Consider the following 27,772-nt stretch of genomic DNA (forward strand, 5'->3'; position numbering starts at 1 on the left):
TTATGGTTTATTAACACCATGGAATACTACTCAGCAGAGAATAAACTACTGAAAGATACATCGGTGAATCTCAAAAAGATTATATTGAGTGCGGGAAGCCAGATACACCAAAACAAACAAACCAAAAATTTATGCAGCCTGATTCCATTATTGGAAGAAGTGAGGGGAAAGGAAGAAAAAGAATTCTAAACAACAAAGTGGTTTCCTCTGAGGGCGATGAAAATGTATCTTGATTTGGGTCTTGGTTACAAGGGTGTATGTAGTCAATTGCCAGCCTGCATCAAACTTGAGTAGTGCAGAGAAGTAATCTCTACCCAAAGAGGGTATCTGAGATCGGAGATCTCTTTTCAAAAAGTTCCGCTTTGCAAGAAAGAGCTTTTTAAAGAATCTGGTGTTGCTTCGTGCAAAGGTCTGGCACTGCAGTTTACCCAATACTTTCAGGTCCTGTACAAATGGATTTCTGTCATGAAGATGTCATTTAATATCCTATAGATTATTGAGTACAGGTCTACGCCAGTCACTCCAGAAATTGTAATAACCTCTCCTGATTTAATCCACATCAATACATTTTGCTAAAGCAGAATTTTGATCTACTTTGTTTGGATAAGTACCTCCAAAAATCCATATCCACAAGCATTTCCTTGACTAGGTTGAGAAATCTTAGTGAATGCTTTGAATGATTCCTGAGTGTCTTTCATATCTTCCTATTATCCTTCCACGATTCAAACTCTGGGCAGTATTATAATCAGATTCTGGTTACCAGTCAGGCAAGCAGTGGATGGGCTAGGAGAGGCAGGGTTCCTCCAGATAAAGACCAGTTAAACATTGTAGTTGAAAGCTCTCTAGATCCTGAATCCTGACAGACGTCCTTATTCCAATAACAATCTCAGTCTTTTTCATTTAATGCCCTCTGTATCACACAAGCCACCCAGAAAGGGTATACATTTAATTATCAGTGTAGCTAGGCAAACCATGGGACCACTGTCTGATTTTGGGTTACAGCCGTCACAGCCCTAAGGCTTATGAGATTCCTTCAGCAGAACGGCATTAAGATCCCGAGTTCAAGTCAATGAATTAATAAGGCCCTCCCTGCATTCACTGATTTACTGATAAATATCTATTAATGACCTACAACATCTAAGGCACCTTTCTAGGGACTGGAGAAAATTCTTTCCCTCATGGAGATTACGTTCTGACACTGGAAAGATGCACATTAAAAAAATAAATATGGGGAATTCCCTGGCGGTCCAGTGGTTAAGACTCTGCTTTCACCGTTGAGGGCCTGGGTTTGATCCCTGGTGGGGGAACTAAGATCCCACAAGCCGCATGGCGCGGCCAAAAAAAAAAGTAGTATAATAAATTAGCAAACTAAGGGCCATAGAGAAAAGTGAAGCAGAGATGGTGGGGCAAGGCACATGGCTTGACAGGATTAAATTTAACCTACAATTTCTGAGGGAGCTAAACTCAGTTATCTTGATTTTCTTGAGTTTGCAGTCCTTTCCCCTTGACTTGAATGTACTTATTCCACTTGCCTCTGAAAACTCCTGTTTATTTTTCAAAGCCTAGCCCTGAAACATTTCTCTGAGAACTTTTCTGAATCTCAAAATCATTCAGTAGTGAATCCTTTCCCTTCTTAGACATGGTTCATTTTCTTGTACCACCCAGTACATTGTACTCTGGAGTTGTATGTGCAATTTAAACTCTGTGAAACCCAATTCTCTGCCCTTTGCACAAAACTTAAATTACATGACTGCTTGCTATTTGGATGAGTCTTGTCATCAAGAGAAAGTAAGGCAGCATCATGATATTGAAATCACAAGGTTGGGGGTGTATGTGGTAACTTATTTATCTATCTTAATGGCACCTAAAGCAACACCTGAGAAGTATCTGAGGACAAGGAAAGTTTGCACCAAACCACAAAATGTGAGTGTTGGGTCTCACCAAGGCCTCCTTTACTGTCATCTGAAGCCACGTGGATTTGTTAGAATGCATCCAGCTCTAGGAACTGTTTCCATTGCGGAAATCTTGCTACGGATTAATATAACTCACAGAGTGGTACAAGGACCTGGAAAACTTCTTAGTGAATGTGTGCAGAATCTGGAAGTCCACAGCTAGACCTCTCCCCTGGAGAAAGTCTTGTAAATGGGCCAGAAGCCATGGAGGAGATTCTCTGTGGACTTTTTGCAACGGCAAAAACTTAGAAACCACCCATGCAAAAGTGTTCATCAACCAAGGGATGGAGAGACAAGTGCTGGTGTGTTTGTACGGTGTGGTTGTACTGTGGTAAAGGGGAACCTCATTTAACGTGTACATGAATCTCAAGGTCAGTTTCAGTTGCAGGAAGAATTCAGTGTAATTCCCTTTATTTAAAGTTCAAAACCAGGAGAAAATAGACATTTCATTTAGGATTACATCCACAGGGGATAAAACAATAATGAAAAGCCAAAGAACTGTAACGTGACTTTGTAAACTGCTATCCTGAGGCACTGAGGGGTGAGAAAGAAATTGCGTTTCAAGAACACTCCATGGATTCGAAGGTGCTGGTAATATCCTCCATCTTGGCTTGACTGGTCAGTATGTAGGTATTTGTTTTTCTTCTCTAACTGGCGCATGCATTTTGTCAATGCTTTTATATATGCGTTGAAGAGAAAAATCAAGAAAAGTCCTATGTGCTCAAGTTTAGGAATATCCCCTAACATCTATCGACGATACCCCTTATATCCTAGTGCTGCTCCTTTGTGTCAGTCTCTTGATTCTTGTTCAAAGGTGATAAACGCAGTGATGAGATCTTTAAAATACAACAGTTGTAGGAAGTGTGGAAGAAAACTCAGGAAAGGACGCTGGTTGGCTAATTCAAAGCTAAACATGGGACCAAACCTGGGTGCCATTTTTAGGATGCAAAGCATTAAGTCGTGGCTGCTTGTTTTTTCACACTGTGCATCATCCAAGCCGCATCCCCCCGCCCCGCCATTTGAGGGGAGTTCTCCATTGCGTTTGAACTTGGTAGCATATGTCTCTCTTATCAGAACAGAAGCAAAAGCCAAGAGGTGATCTCTTTGCCTTGTCTTTGGCCGTCAGGACACCTGCATTTTAAACTTGGCTTCAGGGCGTTAAACGTGAGGTGACAGAGACTGAGGGCCAGTAAAGTTTCATTTGTGTAGCAGTGCTGTTCATTAGTGATGGTAGCAGTGTAGGATCTGTGTAGGAGCGGGAGGCCAGAGCTCTCCAGATCACAGGATGATGGTTTCACGGTCTGTTCTTAACTTGCCTTGCTTCCTCTCCCTTTTCAGAAGTGGGTTCGTTGCTATCCCATTCATTCAATTAGCGCTTTTTTAAAATTTATTTTTTACTTAAGTATAGTTGATTTACAATGTTGTGTTAGTTTCAGTGATTCACTTATACATATATATACATATATGTATATGTATGTGTGTGTATATATATATATATATATTCTTTTTCTGATTCTTTTCCCTTATAGATTATTACAAAATATTGAGTACAGTTCCTGGTGCTATACAGTAGGTCCTTGTGGGTTATCTATTTTTCAATGAGCTCTTGAGACCTTGAGAATAAACTGCTTTAGAGAGTCAGAGTCAATTGAGGCTGCTTGTTCCCAAGACCTGGAATGATGCTTAAATAACTGGAATAGTAACATTTTCAAGTCCCGTTGGCTTTTGTCAATGTTCTCCCGTAGGAATTCGCTGATGTCGAGTAAGGTGTGATGTGCAGCTGAAGGACGTCCCACAGTCGTGGCAACCAAAGGGCTTTTCCCCGGTATGAATTCTCTTATGCTGACAGAGTCGAGGAGGTGTTAAAGGCCTTCCCACACGTGTGGCGTCCAGAGGTGTTAAAGGCCTTCCCACACGTGTGGCGTCCAGAAGGATTCACTCCACTGTGAGTCCTGTCGTGCTCAACCAGTGAAGAGTGGCTACAGAAGGTCTTCCCACACACGTGACATTCGTAGGGTGTCTCTCCCATGTGACTGCTCCTGTGAAGGACGGAAGGGGACCTCCAGGTAAAGGCCCTGTGCACAGTCCTCACACGGATAGGGCTTTTCTCCGGTGTGAATTCTCTGATGCTCCATCAGGGAAGACGGACGGACGAAGGATTTCGTACACTTGCTGCATCCGTAGGGCTTTTCTCCGAAGTGACTCTTCCGGTGCCTGATGAGCTGGGCGCTCGGGGTGAAGGCTCTGCCGCAGGCCTTCCACTCGTAGGGCTTTTCCCCGCTGTGGATTCTCTGCTGGTCAACCAGGGCCAAGGGGCGCCTGAAGGCCTTCCCGCACTCGCCGCCTCTGGCGTGGGTGCTCTGATGCTGAGACAGGTGGGTCATCTGGCTGAAGGCCCGTCTGCCCTGTCCGCAGGCGTAGGGCTTCTCGCCCGTGTGGAAGCGCTGGTGCTGGGTGAGGTGGGCCCTCTGGTGGAAGGTTTTGCTGCACTCGCCGCACTGATAGGGTCCCTCTCCCGTGTGGATCCTCGGATGCTGGACGCCCGTCGAGCATCGGCGGAAGGATTTCCCACGCTCGTGGCGCCGGCAGCGTTTCTCTTCCCTAAGGATTTTCTGACAGACGATGAGGTGCGTCACGGTGCGGGAGGTTTTTCTGTATTTTCTACACCGCTGCTTGTTTTTTACGTCGCTGTTTCATGTTGGTATGTTTCTTCTTTTATTCTCTTCCGTAAAGACAATTCCTTGCTCTCCCGTGTTGACTCGCTCTCTGAAAACGAATATATAAATATATTAATATAAATAAATGTATATATTCCTACTCCTGGGAATCTATCCTTAGAAAAAGGCTCTAGTACTTAAGGATATATGTACAAGGACATTCATTGTCATACTCTACTCACAGAAAAAGCTGGAAACAAATACCCATTTATTCTTATTCTTATTTTTATCTTTTTTGTAATTAAAAATTGTTTTATTGTGGAAAAATACACAAAACATAAAATTTACCATGTTAACCAATTTTAAGTGTACAATTCAGTGGTATTAAGTACATTCTAATGTTGTGCAACCATCACCACCATATATTATTATTATTTTTAATTTGAAATGCATTTTATATTTTAACTTTTAAATTTTAAAAACTGAAGTATAGTTGATTAATAAATATCCAGTTAAAGTAGCTATTTAAGTTGATCTCTCATGAATGGGATTAGTGTCCTCATAAAAGGGACCCCTTCCACTGCCTGAGGGTACAGTGAGAAGATGGTCATCTGTGAACCAGGAAGTGGGCCCTCACAAGACACCAAATCTGGCAGCACCTTCATTTTGCACTTCCCAGCCTCCAGAACTGTGAATGTAAAGGTTTGTTGTTTAAGCCACCTGGTCTGTGGTATTTCCATTATAGCAGCTCGAGCAGACTAAGATAGACATCAAGAGTTCACGTGGCCCAAACTGCCCATGCAAGCTGGGTACTGTCCACACCACCAGCTCTCAGGTGGGGTGGGCCCAGCAGCAATCTTCCATGAGATGCGAGAGGTGCACCCAGGACTGGGCTTGAACAGATCTACACAGTATGGGTGAGCCGCACACACAGGTGGCCAGACCCCTGCACCATCCACCCTGGACGTGTTGATCCTTTGCTGCTCTGGTGTGTGTGCAGTGGTCACCCTGTTTGAAATTCTCCAATCATGGATCCTAATTTGCCAAGGGTATCTAAGAACATCTCTCTCTTTTTTTTTAAATTGAAGTATTGTTGATTTACAATATTGTGTGAGTTTCAGGTATGCAACAAAGTGATTCAGTTATACATATATATGTATATATCTGTATTCTTTTAAAACATTATTTTCCATTACAGGTATTACAAGATATTGAATATAGTTCCCTATGATATAAAGTAAGGACCTTGTTGTTTATCTATTTTATATATGGTAGTGTTTATCTGTTGAACCCAAACTCCTAATTTATCCCTCATGCCGTGCCCCCCCACCCCCACCCCCACTGCTTTCCTCGTTGGTTACCATAGTTTGTTTTTTATGTCTGTGAGTGTATTTCTGTTTTGTAAATAAGTTCATTTGTACTACTTTGCAGATTCCACATATGTCATAATATAATATTTGTCTTTGTCTGATTTACTTCACTTAGTATGATAATCTGTAGGTCCATCTATGTTGCTGCAAATGGCATTATTTCATTCTTTTTTATGCCTGAGTAGTATTCCATTGTACATATATACCACATCTTCTTTATCCATTCATCTGTCAGTGGACATTTAGGTTGCTTCCATGTCTTGGCTACTGTAAATAGTGCTGCTGTGAACATAGGGGTACATGTACCTTTTCGAATTATAGTTTTCTCTGGATATATGCCCAGGAGTGCGATTGCTGGATCATATGGTAACTCTGTTTTTAGTTTTTTAAGGAACCTCCATACCGTTCTCCTTAGTGGCTGCATCAATTTACATTCCCACCAACAGTGTAGGAGGGTTCCCTTTTCTCCACACCCTCTCCAGCATTTGTTATTTGTAGACTTTTGATGATGGCCATTCTGACCGGTGTGAAGTGATACCTCATTGTAGTTTTAATTTGCATCACTCTAGTGATTAGCAATGTTGAGCATATTTTCATGTGCCTGTTCTAAGAACATCTCTTAATTCACCTTGTTAAACAGTAAACTCCATGATGGGTTCTATTCTCTTAGAAAACCCCCATTCTTGGCCAGAATTAGAGATTGAATATGTTTGTTAATGAAATAGCTATTGGAAAAAAAAAAAAGAAACAGCTCTTGGATGGATATATTTATTCAATTAATTGGAGGACAGAGTAAGAACTTTCTGGAAGATAAAGAGAACAGAAACTTTGAGGAATGTTTTTGAGAAAACAGCCTTATGAAATGAATGAAGGATGAGGTGGTGAAAACAATCCAGAGAGTAAAGATGGAGGGCTGATCATAAACGGGTGTGTGGGGGGAGGGTCGGCAGGACACAATCACATTTGGAGGCTGGAGGTAATTATTTTAAAAGATATGAAAAAAAAAAAGATATGAGAGTAGGTTGACCACTGAGGATGAAAGTTGGATCTACTGGGGAGCTCAAACCAAAGACCCTCTGAAGGGAGATGTCCAAACACCTTAAAACTGCAGTCACCTCAGGGAGCAGCTGGCATTTTGCATGTACATCCTTCCCTCTGCTTGGTTCCCTACTCTCCTGCCTGTGGAGATCTTGCCTCCTCGGCCCTCATCACCCAGGGCTGGCTGTGTGCCTTGCTCCAAGAGGAAAGCTACTTCGGGCTCAGAAATGGAAATGCCTTTGGATAGAGAAAGAAATGGCAGTTGGCCATGCCATCATTATCCAAGAATTCAGCCACTACCACAGGAATCAGGATAAAAGTCCTTGTAAGAATGGCCAGGGACTTCCCTGGCAGTCCAGCGGTTAGGGCTCCGCGCTTCCACTGCAGAAGGCGTGGATTCGATTCCTGGTGGGGGAACTAAGATCCTACAAGCTGTGCAGCGCAGCCCCAAAAAACCCTAGAAAACAAAAAACCAAACAAAACAAACAACAAAGAATGGCCAAAGTTTAAAGGTTTCTGAAGGATGGGAAAGAGGAAGTTGTCCATTTCTAACTGTACTCTTCATGGAACATGGAACAAAAAAATGAAGTAAAGGCCACTATAGTCCCCCAGAGATTTCCAACAGAAGGAGGAAGATACAGCAGAAAACAGATGCCGAATTAAGGGCTGGACGCACTTACTCAGCCAGACCAGGTTCTGGTAAGTCTCTGACATCACAGCTGTGTACAGTTCTCTCTTTAGCGGGGTTCAGGAATCCCCACTCTTCTTGGGAGAAGTCTACGGCTACATCTCGGAATGTCACTGATCGCTAAAATGGCAAACACTTTCTTACTCACAAGGCCTGAGGGAGAAGGGCAAAGTTCTTGGCTGAAAAAAAGGAGGTACTACATAGGCACTGTGGTGTGTACTGTAGGATCCAGGTTTGTTTTTTATTTTTTTGTGTTTTGCCAAATACATGTACATACGTGTAGACAGTGAAAACCAACTCTTTGGGTAAAAGAATTATCCTATATTATCAACCAAATTGTTAAAACTGGCTGCGGGCCCTGTTGGAGGAAAGCATTTCAGGAACTTGTTTGGAAAACAAGGATTTTTGAGGAAAGCACGAACCATTCTGCCTCTAGACTGCGTTTCCAGCCTGCAGTTCTAATCGACAGATCCTGGCCCCGAGTTGCAATATCCAGCTGGATTTCCAGCCTCCAGCCAGCCCTGCTCAATTCAGTCTGGCCCCCACATGCTAAGTGGTAGAAGCCAATTCCTTAATCTATGTTGTTGCTACTGTTTCTCCTGAAAAACAGGGATCTTGTACAATTCAGTGGTTTTTGTGGACTGACAAAGACTCCTTAGTTTGTCTGAAGTCTGAAGACAAGGGGAGACTGTCAGCAACCCAGGACCTCAGTTCAATCCTGAATGGATTCCAACACACAGCTTTACGTATGTCTTCCTGTCTGTATAGTGTTTACTTGGGCCGTTAAATGTGTAAATGTATATAGACAGAACTTTACCACCTTCTGGATTCTGTAATTGTTTAATATGTTCTATAATGTCTAACACATCACATCTTTAAAAGCCATCTGTCCATTTATCTTTACATTTCAAAAAAAATCTGAATATACGGTCAGCATATACTTATGCTCAGTATTTAATGGTGAAATTTAAATGTAAGTACAATGAAATGTGAAAACTGTATACCCCCCCAAAAAAACTGGATTAAAAAAAAACTGGATTATGGATTTCTCTTTTTGTAAGTGCATTTCATAATTTACTAGAATACAGGAAAACATATTTGTTTAAATTTGTGTGCATGTGAAACAGAAGCTGTTCTCCAACTAGTAAGGAAAAAAGAAAAATCTCACTTCTTTTAAAATTTGTCCTTGGACGTGGGATTAAAGCTCGGGGCACTTGATAATCTGAAGTATTCATGAGGATCTCCGTTTTACTAGATGACTTTATTCTTTAGGGTTAGAGTTAACCTTTATTCTCTAGGGTCTCATTGCAGAAAAAAAAAATCATAACTGACGTGTGATATGCCTTCCAGAAGTCCACTGGTCATGCTCTCCTTCATGGGGCTTCTCTTTTGAAGAACCTGTGAATGCAGTGCTGAGAAGGAACTATATATATATATATATATTTAAAAGCCTCAAATCGGTGTCATTGCCTTGAATCTACCCACCCTGTAAAACATCAAAACAGAGCAGTGCCCAATCACACCTTTTTATGAGCACTATTGGTTCTCCAAGTTGTGAGGGATCCTACTGCGATGTCTCCACATCTGTTCCTCAAAATGGTCATTGATAATAATGACGATCATAACAACAATTACTGTTCTGAGTGCTTTACATGTATTACCTTCATGCTCCATCAGGGCTGAGGCAGCCCTTCCTCTCTGTCCAATATCTCTCCCTGAAAGGGCAGAATCCTGAGATGCAGAGTTGCGGAAGGAGAAAGGTGTGATAAGAGAGACTGGGTCTACTTTGCAGCTCCTGGCATCACTAGTTTAGAAATTCCTCCCTCCACAATATTTAAATAATGTTCAAAAGACTTCAGCATAGCTAATAAGCATGGGAAGAGGTGCTTGACATGATTTCTCATCAGCAAAATGGGATTTAATAGGACAATGAAAACAGAAGAATCCAGTCAAGTAGCAAGATGAAAAATTAATACAGAGAAATAAACACCTGATGTAAACACAAATAATTAAGAGAGGACATAATGGTAGGGGAAAAAAACCCATTTCCAGTGACAACAAAGAAGATACAATACTTAGGAATAAATTTAACAAAAAATGTGCAAAGCCTATATGACATAATCTTCCGAAAACTCTTGAAAGACGCAAAGTAGACTTAAACAAACACAAAGATACCCCTTTTTCTCAGATAGGAAGACCAAGCCATCACAGTGATGTCAACTTCCTAAGATGATGTGAACACTGTATTTGGTCTGTATACCCTCAGCTAAAGACAAAAAGAAGGCTCCCCATATTCCCCAAATAAGGATAGGTGTGTGTTAGCAATTCTGATGCTCTGTGCATTCTAGGACTAAGCAAGTAAGTAAATATATTGTATCAGTGGAAGACATGTTTCCTCCTATCACAGAACAGAGTTTGAATACAGAAAAGTGGAAATCTAGAATGAACTTTGCAATGGTGTACTGGAATTGAAGATATTTGTGATTGCACTTTTTTTTAATATAGATCTTTATTGGAGTATAATTACTTCACAATACTGTGTTTCTGTTGCACAACAAAGTGAATCAGCCATATGCATACACATGTCCCCATATCCCCTCCCTCTTGAGCCTCCCTCCCATCCTCCTTTTCCTACCCCTCTATGTGGTCACAAAGCACCGAGCCGATCTCCCTGTGCTATGCTGTTGCTTCCCACCAGCCAACTATTTTACATGTGGTAGTGTATGTATGTCAATGCTACTCTCACTTAGCTCCAGCTTCACCCTCTCATCCCATGTCCTCAAGTCCTTTTTCTATATCTATCTCTTTATTCCTGCCCTGCAACTAGATTCATCAGTACCTTTTTTTTTTTTAGATTCCACATATATGTGTTAGCATACGGTATTTGTTTTTCTCTGACTTACTTCACTCTGTATGACAGACTCTAGGTCCATCCACTGCACTACAAATAACTCAATTTCGTTTCTTTTTATGGCTGAGTAATATTCCACTGTATATATGTGCCACATCTTCTTTATCCATTCATCTGTCAATGGACATTTAGGTTGGTTCCATGTCTTGGCTATTGTAAATAGTGCTGCAGTGAATGTTGTGGTACATGTGTCTATTTGAATTATGGTTTTCTCAGGGTATATGCCCAGTAGTGGGATTGCTCAGTCATATGGTAGTTCTATTTTTAGTTTTTTAAGGAACCGCCATACTGTTTTCCATAGTGGCTGTATCAATTTACATTCCCACCAACAGTGCAGGGGGGTTCCCTTTTCACCACACCCTTTCCAGCATTTATTGTTTCTACATTTTTTGATAATGGCCATTCTGACCGGCGTGAGATGATACCTCATTGTAGTTTTGATTTGCATCTCTCTAATAATTAGTGATGTTGAGTATCTTTTCATGTGCCTCTTGGCCATCTGTATGTCTTCCTTGGTGAAATGTCTATTTAGGTCTTCCGCCCATTTTTTAACTGGATTGTTTGGGGTTTTTTGATACTGAGCTCCATTAGCTGTTTGTATATTTTGGAGATTAATCCTTTGTTTCATTTACAAATATTTTCTCCCATTCTGAGGGTTGTCTTTTTGTCTTGTTTATGGTTTCTTTTGCTGTGCAAAAGCTTTTAAGTTTAATCAAATCCCATTTGTTTATTTTTGTTTTTATTTCCGTTACTCTAGGAGGTGGGTCTGAAAAGATCTTGCTGTGGTTTATGTCAAAGAGTGTTTTTCCTACGTTTTCCTCTAAGAGTTCTATAGTGTCTGGACTTACATTTAAGTCTTTAATCCATTTGGAGTTTATTTTTGCGTATGGTGTTAGGTAGTAATTTCATTCTTTTACATGTAGCTCTACAGTTTTCCCAGCACTTATTGAAGAGGCTGTCTTTTCTCCATTGTATATTCTTGCCTCCTTTGTCATAAATTAGGTGCCCACATGTGCGTGGGTTTATCTCTGGGCTTTCTATCCTGTACCATTGATCTATATTTGTTTTTGTGCCAGTACCATACTGTCTTGATTACTGTAGCTTTGTGGTATAGTTTGAAATTGGGGAACCTGATTCCTCCAGCTCCGTTTTTCTTTCTCTAGATTGCTTTGGCTATTCAGGGTCTTTTGTGTTTCCATACGAATTGTAAAATTTTTTGTTCTAATTCTGTGAAGAATGCCATTGGTAGTTTGATGGGGATTGCAATGAATCTGTAGATTGCTTTGGGTAGTATAGTCATTTTCACAATATTGATTCTTCCAATCCAAGAACATGGTATATTTCTCCATCTGTTTATGTCATTCTTTATTTCTTTCATCAGTGTTTTATACTATTCTGAGTACAAATCTTTCACCTCCTTATGCAGGTTTATTCCTAGGTATTTTATTCTTTTTGTTGCAATGGTAAATGGGAGTGTTTCCTTAATTTCTCTTTCTGATTTTTCGTTGTTGGGGTATAGAAATACCAGAGATTCTGTGCATTAATTTTGTATCCTGCAGCCTTACCAAATTCATTGATTAGTTCTAGCAGTTTTCTGGTGGCATCTTTAGGATTTTCTATGTATAGAAAATTTTCTATGTATAGTATCATGTCATCTGCAAACAGTGGCAGTTTTACTTCTTCTTTTCCAATTTGTATTCCTTTTCTTTTTCTTCTCTGATTGCTTTGGCTAGGACTTCCAAAACTATGTTGAATAAGAGTGGCGAGAGTGGACATCCTTGTCTTGTTCCTGATCTTAGTGGAAATTCATTCAGTTTTTCACCATTGAGTATGATGCTTGCTGTGGGTTTGTCATATATGGCCTTTATTATGTTGAGGTAGGTTCCCTCTATGCCCATTTTCTGGAGAGTTTTTATCATAAATAGGTGTTGAATTTTGTCAAAAGCTTTTTCTGCATCTATTGAGATGATCATATGGTTTTTATTCCTTAATTTGTTAATGTGGTGTATCACATTGATTGATTTGCATATATTGAAGAATCCTTGCATCCCTGGGATGAATCCCACTTGATCATGGTGTATGATCCTTTTAATATGTTTTTGGATTCTGTTTGCTAGTATTTTCTTCAGGATTTTTGCATCTATGTTCATCAGTGATATTGGTCTATAATTTTCTTTTTTTGTGATATCCTTTCCCAGTTTTGGTATCAGGGTGATGGTGGCTTTGTAGAATGAATTTGGGAGTGTTCCTCCCTCTGCAATTTTTTGGAAGAGTTTGAGAAGGATCTGTGTTAGCTCTTCTCTAAATGTTTGAGAAGTCCATCTTATCCTGGAATTTTGTTTGTTGGAAGATTTTTAATTACAGTTTCAATTTCATTACTTGTGATAGGTCTGTTTATATTTTCTAATTCTTCCTGGTTCAGTCTTGGAAAATTGTACCTTTCCAAGAATTTGTCCATTTCTTCGTGGTTGTCCATTTTATTGGCATATAGTTGTTTGTAGTTGTCTCTTGTAATCCTTTGTATTTCTGCAGTGTCAGTTGTGATTTCTCCTTTTTCATTTCTAATTTTATTGATTTGCGTCCTCTCCCTTTTTTTCTTGGTGAGTCTGGCTAAGGGTTTATCAGTTTTGTTTATCTTCCCAAAGAACCAGCTTTTAGTTTTATTGATTTTTCTATTGTTTTCTTCATTTCTATTTCATTTATTTCTGCTCTGATCTTTATGATTTCTTTCCTTCTACTGACTTTGGGTTTTCTTTGTTCTTCTTTCTCTAGTTGTTTTAAGTGTAGGGTTAGATTGTTTATTTGAGATTTTTCTTGTTTCTTTAGGTGAGATTGTATTGCTATAAACTTCCCTCTTAGAACTGCTTTTGCTGAATCCCATAGGTTTTGGATCGTTGTGTTTTCATTGTCATTTGTTTCTATGTATTTTTTTATTTCTTCTTTGATTTCTTCAGTGATCTCTTGGTTATTTAGTAGCGCACTGTTTAGCCTCCAGGCATTTGTGTTTTTTACAGTCTTTTTCCTATAATTGAATTCCAATCTCATAGCATTGTGGTCAGAAAAGATGCTTGATACCATTTCAATTTTCTTAAATTTTCCGAGGTTTTATTTGTGACCCAAGATGTGAGCTATCCTGGAGAATGTTCCATGAGTACTTGAGAAGAAAGTGTATTCTGCCACTTCTGGGTGGAATGTTCTATAAATATCAATTAGATCTATCTGGTCTATTGTGTCATTTAAAGCTTGTGTTTCCTTATTTATTTTCTGTTTGGATAATCTGTCCATGGGTATAAGTGGGGTGTTAAAATCCCTTACTATTATTGTGTTACTGTCGATTTTTCCTTTCATGGCTGTTAGCATTTGCCTTATGTATTGAGGTGCTCCTATGTTGGGTGCATAAACATTTTAATTGTTATATCTTCTTCTTGGATTGATCCTTTGATCATTATGGAGTGTCCCTCCTTATCTTTTGTAACAGTCTTTATTTTAAAGTCTATTTTATCTGATACAAGTATTGCTACTCCAGCTTTCTTTTGATTTCCATTTGCATGGAATATCTTTTTCCATCCCTTCACTTTCAGTCTGTATGTGTCCCTAGGTCTGAAATGGGTCTCTTGCAGACAGCATATATATGGGTCTTGTTTTTGTATCCACTCAGCCAGTCTGTGTCTTTTGGTGGGGGCATTTAATCCATTTATATTCAAGGTTATTATCAATATGTATGCTCCTATTACCATTTTCTTAATTGTTTTGGGTTTGTTTTTGTGGGTCTTTTTCTTCTCTTGTGTTTCCCACTTAGAAAAGTTTCTTTAACATTTGTTGTAAAGCTGGTTTGGTGGTGCTGAATTCTCTTAGCTTTTGCTTGTCTGAAAAGCTTTTGACTTATCCATCTCACCTGAATGAGATCCTTGCTGGGTAGAGTAATCTTGGTTGTAGGTTTTTCCCTTTCATCACTTTAAGTATATCCTGCCACTCCCTTCTGGCCTGCAGAGTTTCCACTGAAAAATCAGCTGATTACCTTATGAGGATTCCTTTGTATGTTATTTTTTGTTTTTCCCTTGCTGCTTTTAATATTTTTTCTTTGAACTTAATTTTTGTTAGTCTGATTAATATGTGTCTTGGTGTGTTTTTCCTGGGGTTTATCCTGTATGGGACTCTCTGTGCTTCCTGGCCTTGGGTGACTATTTCCTTTCCCGTGTTAGGGATGTTTTCAATTATAATCTCTTCAAATATTTTCTCAGACCCTTTCTTTTTCTCTTCTTCTTCTGGGGCCCCTATAATTCAAATGTTGGTGCGTTTATTGTTGTCCCAGAGGTCTCTGAGATTGTTTTCAATTCTTTTCATTCTTTTCTCTTTATTCTGCTCCTCGGCAGTTATTTCCGCCATTTTGTCTTCCAGCTCACGTATTTGTTCTTCTGCCTCAGTTATCCTGTTATTGATTCCTTCTAGTGTATTTTTCATTTCAGTTATTACATTGTTCATCTGTGTTTGTTCTTTAGTTCTTCTTGGTCTTTGTTAAACATTTCTTGTATTTTCTCAATCCGCACCTCCATTCTATTTCTGAGATTCTGGATCATCTTTACTATCATTACTCTGAATTCTTTTTCAGGTAGATTACCTATTTCCTCTTCATTTATTTGGTCTTGTAGGTTTTTACCTTGCTCCTTCATCTATGACATATTTTTTTGCCGTCTCTTTTTTTTTTTTTTTTTTTTATGAGTGGGATTGTGTTCCTGTCTTACTGGTTGTTTGGCCTGAGGTTTCCAACTCTGGGGTTTGTAGGATATTGGGTAAAGCTGGGTCTTGGTGCTGAGATGAGGAACTCCATGAGACCTCACTCCGATGAATATTCCCTGTGGTCTGAGGTTCTCTGTTAGTCCAGTGGTTTGGACTCAGAGTTCCCACTGCAGGAGCTTTGGCCCGACCCCGGGCTTGTGAACCAAGATCCCGCAAGCTGCCAGGACTGGCAAACAAACAAACAAAAAACAACAATAACAGTAAAAAATAAAATTAGACTAGGAAACTAACAGATATGTTAGGAAGAATATAAAAATAAAAACATAGATGAACCAACAATCGGAAGGTACAACAGTACCACAATAGTAAAAAAGAGGAGGAGGGAAAAAAAAAGTCGGGGGGGGAAGGCTTTGGCTATGGAGGGTGGGGCCTAAGCAAGGGTGGGGTTTGGGCAGTGGGTGGGGCCAATGCTCAGGACCCACAGAGCTGGAAAAGGCCCTGGGGGCTGTGGGGAGTGGGGCTTAGGCTCAAGAAACAGAAGGGGCCCAGGCGTGCCCCCCACCCCTGGTCTCAGAAGGCAGGGGACCTCACCTGGGAGCCCAGCAGGCTTCCTGGGCTCGGTGGGCGGGGCAAACGCCCTCCTCTCATCTCCTGCTCCTCCGGTCTGGGAGGGCCCCTCCTGCCTGCCTCTCCTGATCTCCCGGCCTCCCTCCTATGCCCCCAGGACCCACACAGGCTGGATGGGGCTTTGAAGGGGGGGTATCGGCCTGGGAGCTCAGCAGGCTCCCTGGCCTGAGTGGACCAGGTGATCACCCTCCGCTCCCCTCCCGTTCTTCCTGGAGAGTCCCTCCCACCTGCCTCTCCTGATCTCCCCGGCCTCAGGGGCGCCGATCCCATCTGGCCTCCACTTCTCCTCCCCCCTCAGTCCCCCTACGTCCTACTGGTTCACTTTGGGGTTCCTCCCGTCTCCTTGGGCGTCAGAGTCCCTTACCAGTGGCGGGCAGGCGCCCTAGTTGTGGGGAGACGCTAACTCCACGTCTTTCCACACCGCCATCTTGACTCCGCCTCTTTGCACTGGTTTTAATATATGTAATCAAGATATAAAAACACAGCTGTATGTGAGTATGAATATATACATTAGGATAGGATAGTCTATCTGTCCCCTAATAAGGCCTAGAAACAATAACACTGAAGCAGTATTGAGCACATCCAGCTGCCACATCTTGGTTTCTAAGTACCATTCTGTAAAACGAAACAAACCCAGGACTCCATGGAGAAATAGAGACTCTAGGGCTGGGTCAGGGAAAGTACAATATATACCTGGACATCTTGTGATAGAAAGTAAGGAAGTGCTCATAAAATAACAGGGCATGTCAAAACCACACAGGAGCCAAGTTGACAATGCTCCCAATGGCTAAACCAGGGACAACTTGGGCAAAACAAATAATTATAGTATTGGCTTATAACCCACAGAATAAAATAATTAGCCACGAGCCCGTTCTGATATAAACAACTGAGTAGATAAGTGGAGAAGAGACAGCTTTTCTTTACAGCACACCAATTAATAAACATATAAGGAGTAAGAGAAAGAAAAATTCAATATTAGGTAAGCATAACAGTAATCACTGTTGCAGGTGAGAATGGATGATGAAATTAATGGGCAAAAATATGTTGAGAAACAGGATATTTGCTGCAGTCTCAGAGTACCTCCTCTCAGGATACTTACTAATTACAAGGACTAAAATAATTTTACAATGGAGAAACTTGTCAGACATCACCTCAACCGTGTTATCAAAGTAATAGCCCCCAGCTGACATGGTGTAGTCTGTGATAAGATGCACTTAGGAGGGCACATCACTTCTGTGGTCTTCATTTCCAAACTGAAAACTTCAATATAATCATGAAAAAACATCAACCATACCCAAGTTGAAGGTCATTCTATAAAATAAGTGGCCTAGGATCCTCAAAAAGTTTCAAGGTCTTGAAACACAAAGAATAACTAAGGCATTGTCATAAAATTGGGGGAAACTAAGAAAATCTGACAATATAATAAATGCAATGTGGATTGGATCCTGAAACAAAAAAAAGTACATGAGTGGGAAAGCTGGTCAAATTAGAAAAAGGCCAGTTGACGAGTTAATAGTATCTTGATTTTTTTAAATTAAAGTATACTTGATTTACAATATCGTGTTAGTTTTGTAATAGCAGTGGGTCAGGCAAAAGCTATAGCAGCCCCGCTCAGCCATTGGTCAGTGCAGCAGTGGGCCCCTCCCCCAAGCAAGCGACTGTTAGCAACTGTCAACCACTGACCTGTTAGTGGTCCTGCTCAGCCATTGGTTGGTGCCACAGTGGGCCCTTCCCCCCCTTCTGTATAAAAGAAGTCTGAATTCGGACTGAGGGAAGATGGGGTTTTTTTGAGGCGCTAGTCTGCTATCTTCTCAGTCTGCTAGCTTTCCGATTAAAATCATTCCCTGTTCTAACAACTCCTCTCCCGATTTATTGGCCTGTCGGGCAGTGAGCAGAACGAAGCTGGGCTCAGTAACAGTTTCAGGTATACAGCACAGTGATTCAGTTTTATTTATATATACATTTTCAAATTCTTTTCCCTTATAGGTTATTACAAAATATAACTCTTGCTTGACTGCTTTTCCTTTGTTTCTGCATTCCCTCCGTTCTCTAATAAGTAACTGTGCCTGCTCCTTGGGATTCTGGGAAGGCCTAGGAAACTAAAGCCTTTATTTCTACAAACAAGAAATGGGGTACAGGGAGGGGCTTTTGTACCAGGTAAGGCCCCACAGGGTCCTGCTGGATTTCAACCTCAGCCAGTGTCTCTGCATCAGGCAAACAAACCTGGTTTGGTAACACCATTTTACACATGAGCAAACCGAAACTCTGAAAAATTAAACGATTAGCAAAAAGTCACACAGCCTTTCTAGAGCTCAGAAAAGTCAACAAAACACTCCCAGAGTTGCGTGAGGCAAATCCCATAACCGCAGGGAGAAACAACTTTGCAGGAGAAGTCCACCAGACATATCCATGATGACACACCGACCCACGTGTCTCCAGCGACCACTCCCACCCGGCACTCTCAGAAGGCCCCTCCCCCTCCACCGCCCAGGAAGCCTTACCAGGTAACGCAAAACGCTTCCGCCGCTCCAGAAAGCCCCACCAACTACTCTATGCGCCTGCGCAGCCTTCCCTCATCCGGCCCCCGCGGGCACAAAGCCACGCCCCCAGGGACGACAGCGCGCATGCATGTCTGTCACTCGCGGATGCCTTCACTCTTCCAGAGACCTAGTGCGCTGAGGCCCAGAAATTCCGTCCCCTAGGGGGCCAGGATCCCACTGCATTCTTGTCTCCTGGAGCACGGAGGTGAGACTGCGCATGCGCACACGGAGGCTTCGCCCATTCCCAGGAGCCACCGCGGCACGCGGGCGGCGTCGGGAGACGGGTACCTCCGGTCGCTCAGGCATCTGGGGCGCTTCGGTTGCGTTCGTGGAAACTCCTTCGTTCGTGGAAGCTCCTCCATTCTTGGACTGTTTTCCTCTTGCTACACAGGCCAGCGGGGCAGTCTCAGGGTAGGGTCGCATGGGGCGGGGCGGCCGCGGCTCGGAACCGCTCCGGGGAGGGGTGGCCCGGGAGCTGGGCGCCGGGCGGACCGGGCGTCCGGGTCTGTGGGTTGGGAGGCCGCCCGAGTGGGAGAGTCGAAAGTAGTGCGTGCGGGCGTTATCAGTATGTTGGTGTTTATGAAAAAACTGTGTGTGTGTGTGTGCGTGTGTGTATGCATGCGTACGGAGAGTATTGTTAAAGTCATTATCGTTATTTGTATTAACTTTTATTAATTCCATCCCCAAGTAGGCGACTGAGGCATTATTGAAAAAGGCTCGTTACATACTTGGGAACCCGCACTGCTCACTAAACAAAGTTGTATTTTGACAGTGAGATCTTTCTTGGAGTTCAAAAATGGGTAGAAGTAGGTTCGAGATTCTGGTCTCTTTAAGTTTACTTTCTCCTCAGCTCAGCATTCCCAGTCTTGCGGGAGAGGGAAGGAAATGTCACGTCCTGGGACCCGCAGGAGTTCTTGGTTCTTAGGCCTGACCACCAAGTGAGGATCCTTGGCTTCCTGCAGGAAAGAATAAACAGTGAGCCAAAGAAAAGGGAACGTGAGATTATTCAGAGATTTACACACTGGGAAGGCAGAATGCTTACCATCTGGGAAAGTGAGAGCGGGCCCCAGGGCATGGGGTTGTTGTTTTTTATGGACTGAGTAATTTTACAGGCTGATGAGTGGGAGGAATAGTCTTGTTATTTTGGGGAAAAGTGGGGATTTCCCAGGAATTGGGCCACTGCCCACTGTTTGGCCTTTTATAGTCTGCCTTGGAACTGTCATGGCATTAGGGGGAGTGATTTTTCAGTAGTATAACGAAGGTATAGTGGGCTAGTGGTTAATGACAGGACTGTTGTGGAACCACCTTGGTTTCAGCCGTTTCCAGCTGGTTTTTATCTGTCCTAGCAGCTGCACCACTTCTTCATTTATCTAGCGGCTGTGTCCTGCCCCTTTCCCTGCTGTCTCACCAGGACTCTGTGCTTCCTCTGAGAGAGACCCACCAACGTGGACATTAGAAGTAAGGTTTTGTTTTATCTCAGTTAACTGCAACATCATGTTTCTTAAGTTCTGGAAACATCTAGCCTCTCCTGTTATAAAACAAAATTCAACCTAGTAAGTTTTCTTTAAACATCTTTATCGGAGTATAATTGCTTTACAGTGGTGTGTTAGTTTCTGCTTTATAACAAAGTGAATCAGTTATACATATACATATATCCCCATATCTTTTCCCTCTTGTGTCTCCCTCCCTCCCACCGACCTAGTAAGTTTTTTTTTTTTTTTTTTAATTTTTTTTTTTAAACTTTGGGTTTATTTATTTATTTATTTTTATGGCTGTGTTGGGTCTTTGTTTCTGTGCGAGGGCTTTCTCTAGTTGTGGCAAGTGGGGGCCATTCTTCATCGCGGTGCGCGGGCCTCTCACTGTCGCGGCCTCTCTTGTTGCGGAGCACAGGCTCCAGACGCGCAGGCTCAGTAGTTGTGGCTCACGGGCCTAGTTGCTCCGCGGCATGTGGGATCTTCCCAGACCAGGGCTCGAACCCGTATTCTCTGCATTGGCAGGCAGATTCCCAACCACTGCGCCACCAGGGAAGCCCAACGACCTAGTAAGTTTTAATTGGCTTTATTCAACAATTCATGAATCCGGCTGCATCCCATCAAACAACTAGAAGGGCACGCTAGGGAGTGGTATAAAATGGAATGCTTTTAGAGAAAGGAGGGTGGGGCAAGGAAGTCGTTAGCCAAGAAAGAGAGAGAGAGAGAGAAACAAAGAAGAAAGAAGGATTGATTGATTGATTGATTGTTTGTTTTGGGCCAAGATCTTTTGGTGGGGAAGGAAATGCAAATGTTTTACCATGCAGATTGCCTTTTCTGTCGGGGAGGAACCTGTGTGACATTACCTCATTGTTGATGACCAGAAAATTACAAACTGGTTGATTAAGATTACGTTTTTGCGGGGACTTCCCTGGCAGTCCGCTGGTTAAGAATCCGCCTTCCAATGCACGGGATGTGGGTTCAGTCCCTGGTCAGGGAACTAAGATTCCACATGCTGCGGGGCAATTAAGCCCGAGCGCCCGCATGCTGCAATGAAAGATCCCATGTGCCCCAACTAAGACCCGATGCAGCCAAAAAAGAAAAAGAAAGATTACGTTTTTGGGGGAAAGACTGAAACTAATTAAGTTAGGTATTAGGTCTAGGTTAGGTATTTTGGGCTTTAGCACAAGTGATGCCATTTTGGGCCTGTGGTGTTTCTTTTTAACGGGCCTCGTGAAACTTGCTTGGGCAATAGAGGCTGACACAGGGGCAAGGTCCAGGCCCTTTCATTCCATCAGGAGATGAGACTCTAGGTGTCCTCTTTCTCAGTGTCCCTTTCCTCTACTTTAAATGTTCATTTTTCATTCAGTGAATTAGTCTGAATGTCCACTGTGACCAGTCTTCTTCTAAACACCTTTGGGGTCAAAAATATGTTTCCTGGAGACTCTTCATCTTCTTGAAGTAGAAGTGAATTCTCAGTCGTCTTTGACCTTCTTCTCAGCCTTGGGATTGAGAGGAAGTAAGGTAGAAAATACTTCTGGTTGTTTCAGTCCTGGTAATGGCATAGCCTGCCTTTGGAAAATTTAGGGAATAGGAATGTGATTGGTGTCTTGAGCACGGAGGTCCACTTTTTCAGGATGAGGACATTTACTACGGCACTATAAAAGATGAAGTGTGGGATCGTGGGATCCTGTTTGAGGTTGATAGCTTAAGCAGGAGACAGGCTTCATCTTGTGGAAATAGCTCACCAGCTTTGTGTAAATGAGGAGCAAGACAATAAGCCCCAAAGAAGATTGGTGAGCTAGCTCTGTTTCCTGGAGGAGGGCTCTGTGCAAGGTGGTTTCATGTGCTCTGAATTTCTATGTGGTACAAGCAGGTTTGATTCTTTCCCCTCTGAATGTTGATAGCAAGCCATTTTTATTTTGTAAAACAGATTTTTTTCTTTTCAAAGAGGAAACTCCTATTTCCTTTCTTTTAGGAAAAGAAGCAGTATTTTCTCTACATATGCTATTGAGTCATATTATTCATGAAGTTACTAAATTGTATTTAAAGAGAAAACTATAAAAATATTTCAACAGTCTTTTATATATATGTATATACATACATATACACACATACCATACAGAAAAAAATTTTTTTTACCATTTTATTCTTGTTTCTTTCTGCGTTTTATTTTAACCACGTGAAATATTTATGCCTAAGGCTTTTTTAACCAATACACCTTATCCCTTTCATTCCATGCTATTCTTACTCTCTTGATATTTTTGTATGTTATTGTTGTAATCGAAATACAACTTACAAATAATAAAACACAGGTATTAACTGCAATTTCCCTATTGAGTATAGCCCTGTAACCACCACTAAAATCAAGACAGATTTCCATCACTTCTGAAAGTTCCTTCATGCCTGTTTTCCTACCCTCACTCTCAGAGGAAATCGCTTTCTTGTTTTTATGGCAATAGATTTGTTTGCCCCCCCCCCGCCCTTTTTTTTCTTTCTTTTAACTTCATATAAATGGAACCAAGCAGTGTGTATGTTTGGTGTGTCTGGCTTCATTCATTCAGCGTATGTTTTTTGAGATACCTTGATGATGTCTATTAGTTTAGTTTTTACTGAGTAGTATTCTGTTGTGTTAATATACTACAATCTGTTTATGTGTATTCCTGTTGATAAACATTTGGAATGTTTCTGGATTTGGGGGCTATTATGAATAAAACTATGAATATTCTTATACATGCCTTTTGTGATACTTCAGAAGATGTAGTAGTTATGGAAAAAATACTGGGATCTGAAGAGTATCAAGAAAAGTTGTTCATTAAAATAGTATAGTTTGTCTAATCGATGGTGATAGGACTCAGGATAGTGAGAGGTGCTAGTGTCTAGAAGGGGGATACAAGGAAACTTGGAGGTACTGGTACTGCTCTATTTCTTGATCAGGGTTCTCCTTACGTGGGTGTATTGTGAAAACTCACATACACTTAATGTTTTGTGACCCTTTGGTGTACATTTACATTAAACAAAAATCTCTAAAAATAGGGCACTCACTCACTCACTCATAATGAAGATTTCTTAAACCCCACATTTAAATGAGAAAAGAAAAACTGTTTATTTTTTTCTACTGGGATAATAAGTGCATCCATAGCACACTTTTAGTTGTCATTTTTTAAAAAAGTGTTGTGTGGTTATTGTTGAGGGTTAGGAAATAAGTGTCATCTGTAATTATACAACTCAGAACCACTTTTCGTATTTCATAAAAAATGAAAATATTTGATGTTTTTATATTCACAGTTCTCTTTTACATTGTCTCTTTGTATGTGTAAGTTTGTGAACTGCTGTTCTTTACATAGATGCATAGGTTTTTGATGACAGTGGTTTAACAATAATTTAATGGTTGCAAACTCAAAAATTTACTAAAAACCATGGATTTTTATACTTTAAAATGAGTTTTCTGGTTTTCACAGTATACCCCAGTGAAGCTATTAAAAATAAATAACATTTGGTAAAAGGTAAAAGTGTTAATGTATTTCTGCTACCATGGGGGTACCTTGGTGTTCATCAAGTTAACACAACAGAAGAAAGCAGTTTATGTGTTGCAGCTAAACTTTGCTTATCACTGCGGTGCAGAGATCATTCCATGTTCAACAATAACTTTCAGTGGCCTTATGTACTGTTGGTACAAACATGGTGCAGACAAGGTGTATGTGGAAAGGACAGACAGACACAGCACAGGGAAATCATAGTGGTTGAAATCACCGTGAATCATAGTTGTGTTAGGATTCAGTGAAGTCTCGGGTTATTGGAAAGGGAAACTAGCCGTGAGCTAGGCAACCTCAGTCCATCCCCTCACTCATTCCCCATAAGTAGCTAAGATGAAACCTGACTAATTGCACCTGTTGCAGGCCCTGATGGAGGCGGGCAGGGTGAAGTAATAACACATCTGCTGAAGATTTCAGAGGCAGGTTGTCTCTAACTTTTATTGCTACATAACAAACGACCTGAAAGGCAGTAGCTAGAACAAGAACCATTTTGTTATTTCCCATGATTCTGTGGATGAGGAATTTGAACTCGGTAGGATGGGAATGATTTGTTTCTGTTCCCAGTAATGCCTGCTGGGGCTGGAACACCTAAGATGGCCTCTTCATTCACATGTTTGATACTTAACCCCAGAATAGCTGGAATCCTTTGTCTCAGGCTCTATTTTTGCTGCCAGCTGGGTTCCTTGGCTTTATTCCATGTGGTCTCAGAACCTGTCCCTCTTCCCTTGGCCTTTTCAGATGGCCTTTCCAGCGTGATGACTGGACTTCTTGCCCTGGGCTTCCACGAGGGCAAAACAGAAGATGCCAAGTCTTCTTACACTTTTGGCCTGGAGCTGGCACAGTGTCACTTCTGTCATATTCTGTTGATTAAAGCCTCCAACCCAGATTCAAGGAAGAGGGACTGTATTTCATTTTCGTAAAAAAGTCTATTATCCTGATATTCATCCTGAAGGTCCACTAAAAGGAATCTACTTTAGGTTAAAGTAGAGTTGATCATGAGTGACTTCCAGCAAAGTCAGGGTGTGCTCATGTGATGCATATGTAGGATTCTAGAAACAACTGTGATAAGCATTGGGTTCTTTTTATTCATCCTGTTTATCTTGAACTTTTTCCTTATCATTAAGTATTTTTCTACACCAAATTTTTAAGAAACAGGTAGTATTTCACAGTATTGCTTTAGCTAAGCTGCTGTTGAGACAGAGTCCTGAATTAGTTCCTTTACATGCCTCCCAGCTTCCAATCCATTACCTGGGCTCTTTTAAGAAATTGTCATTTCAGGGATCAGAGACATTCAAAGATGTGGCCATTGGCTTCTCCAAGGAAGAATGGGGATTCCTGAATCCCGCACTGAGAGCTTTGTGCATAACTCTGGTGCTGGAGAATTATCAGAATTTGGTCTGGCTGGGAAGTACATCCAGCCCTTAATTCAGCATGTGATCGTGGGTGCGTCTTCTGTTTCTATTGAGAATCTTTGGTGAGGCTCTGAATTTCCATGAATTGTGCAAATTGGAATGAGCAGCTTCCTTTATCCCATCTGCCAAATATTCTTCTAAACTTTTTTTGTTGTTTAATCAGGCCTCTATTCTGATTACATTGTGGCCATGTCAAAATACTTGAGCAACCACAACATGGCCACTTCTTTATGCTTATTTTCACAGGCCTTTCTATTTCTAAGTCTGATATAATTTCACTATTGGAGCATGGGAAATTGCCCAGGATAATAGGGAAGGAAGAGATAAGACTCCCATTGCCAGGTGGCTAAGAGGAGCCAAGTATGGGTAAGCCATGCATATCATAGGCCATCTGGTTCTAGAGGGCATAGCACCTTTAAGATGTGAAAGATGCTCCCTTCAAATGTTTCAGACACATGTAGAAATTGAGGCTTCTCTAATTTGACTTCCTGTCGGGACACTGATCATCTGCTGTGATCACCCAGCATTTACATTGACTTGTATAAATGCCTGCAGCCTCAGACACACCTGTAGGTTTGTCTTTCCTCCTTATCTGTGGCAAGATTCTTTCAAATTCTTGATCCTGATTCTCACCAGCACATCCTTCTTTTTACATTTGGTCTTATATAAGGCTCTGTGGTTTTACAAAACACTATTCTTGGATACTGCTGTTTCTTTCTTGTAAAATGACCTATCTATTTGATTGTGTGAATGGATGTATTTGTTGAGCATTTATTCACTAACTTTTTTTTAAAGAAATTTATTGAAGTATAGTCGATTTACAAAGTTGTGTTAATTTCTGCTGTACAGCAAAGTGATACAGTGATATATATATATATATATATATATATATATATATATATATATATATATATATATATATATACTCTTTTTCATATTCCTTTTCCTTATGGTTTATCCCAGGATATTGAATATGTTCCCTGTGCTATATGTAGGCTCTTGTAGTTTATCCATTCTCTAGATAATAGTTTGCATCTGCTAATCCCAAACTCCCAATCCTTCCCTCCCCAACTCCCCCTCAGCAACTACAAGTCTGTTCTCTATGTCTGTGAGTCTGTTTCTGTTTCATAGATAAGTTCATTTGTGTCATATTTTAGATTCCACATATAAGTGATATCATATGGTATTTATCTTTCTCTTTCTGACTTACTTCACTTCGTATGGTCATCTCTAGGTCCATCCATGTTGCTGCAAATGGCATTATTTCATTCTTTTTATGGCTAAGTAGTATTCCATTGTATATATGTACCACATCTTCTTTATCCATTCATCTGTTGATGGACATTTAGGTTGTTTCCATGTCTTGGCTTTTGTAAATAGCTAACTTTTCTTTTTTTTTTAAACTGGCCATGTGTTTTCGGCCCCCAAGATCACCCTGCCTAATGATCCACTAGGCATAGTCACAGGACTTTGCATATAGTTGTATTCATGGCTGTGAAGTTAGGGAATAGTCAATAAAAACACCCACATTTCTGTTACCAGTTGCATATTTAGGGGTCCCCAGGATCACCTTCAGGTTTGATACTTCACTAGAAGGACTCACAGAACTTACTAAAAGCTTTTATACTCATGGTTACAGTTTATTAGAGTGAAAGGATACATATTAAAATCAGCCAAGGGAAGAGACCCATGAGGCAGAGTCCAAGACGGTTCTAGATGCAGAGCTTCTATTTGTTCTCTGACTGTGCAGTCATGGACAGTGTAAACTCCTCCCAGCAATGATGTATAACAGTATTCTCAGAGTATGGCCAGCCAAGGAAGCCCTCCTAACCCTAGTTGTCCATTCTTCATTGGGGCTCTGTCACACAGTCATGGTGGGTTGCTTATGTGGCCCACCTCACTCTCTAGTCCCTCTGGAGATCACACTGATACTGTGATACAGATCCCCACCATAAGTCACATTGTTTGACTGTCTGGTGTGGTCCATGTTCCCTACAGTAAATAGATACTTTTATCAGGCAGGACATTCCAAAGTGTCAGAGATTACCTCCCAGGAGCCGAGGGCAAAGGCTAGATCTCTCTTTGGGAAACATTAAATTCCTTAGGACACTACAGCTAAGATTTATTTTAGCAAAATGATATAAAGCAAAATCAGCAAAGGGAAAAAGGCTCATGGGGCAGAGTCTGGAGGAAACCGTGTGCAAGCTTCCAAGAGTCCTCTCCCAGTGGAGTCACACAGGATGTGCTTAATTCTTCTAGCCCAAATTGGTGACTAGTGTGAGATGTTTTCTCCTGGACAACATTAGAGACTCCGTGTCTAGGGATTTCACTGGAGGCTGGTCGCAAGGTACCCTCTGCGTAGTACATGCTAGAATTCCAGACTTTTGGAAGACGGCGTTCAGCATAAGCTACATTGTTTGCACAAATAATTTAGGCACAGTAAGCCACTCATATTAGTTCTAAGAATGGCAGGAACCCTCCCGAAATCCAAGTTCCTAGAGACCAGTCAGGGCCCACCTTGCAAGCAGGCCTATCTAAGGACAGCATTCTCAGGTCTGCCTATGCTAATTATTTTCTGAGTTTGTTTAAAAGTTTAGAAATTTGGAATTATTTTACATTTGAATTGGTGGAGGGGGGATTAAGACTTGTTTCCATAAACCTTGTGCAAAGTAGGAACTATAATTAGAAGGATCAAAGTTGATGTATGAGAGTGAATATAGTTTTAGTTTCAAAATTTGGTGATCTTTAAGTTGATAGAAAGCGAGGAAATGGAGCACATTTGTGATGTATTTATTGAGGAATCACTGGGATTGAAGTATAGCTTGAACTGTAAGT

The 27,772-nt window shown here is 41.2% G+C and overlaps 1 protein-coding gene across 1 annotated transcript in view; it reads right to left on the bottom strand.

The window, feature by feature from the left end:
• Positions 1 to 3,502: 3,502 nt before the first annotated feature.
• The window catches only part of LOC118885360 (zinc finger protein 420-like), a 53,892-nt gene continuing 29,622 nt past the window's right edge, over positions 3,503 to 27,772 (bottom strand). Inside the window, 3 exon segments of the mRNA XM_036833980.1 lie at positions 3,503 to 3,798; positions 3,800 to 4,029; positions 4,031 to 4,640. Coding sequence (XP_036689875.1) covers positions 3,681 to 3,798; positions 3,800 to 4,029; positions 4,031 to 4,640 — 958 coding nt within the window. The 3' untranslated portion in view covers positions 3,503 to 3,680.

This window comes from Balaenoptera musculus, chromosome 19, assembly GCF_009873245.2.
Source record: "Balaenoptera musculus isolate JJ_BM4_2016_0621 chromosome 19, mBalMus1.pri.v3, whole genome shotgun sequence".
NCBI lineage: Eukaryota > Metazoa > Chordata > Mammalia > Artiodactyla > Balaenopteridae > Balaenoptera > Balaenoptera musculus.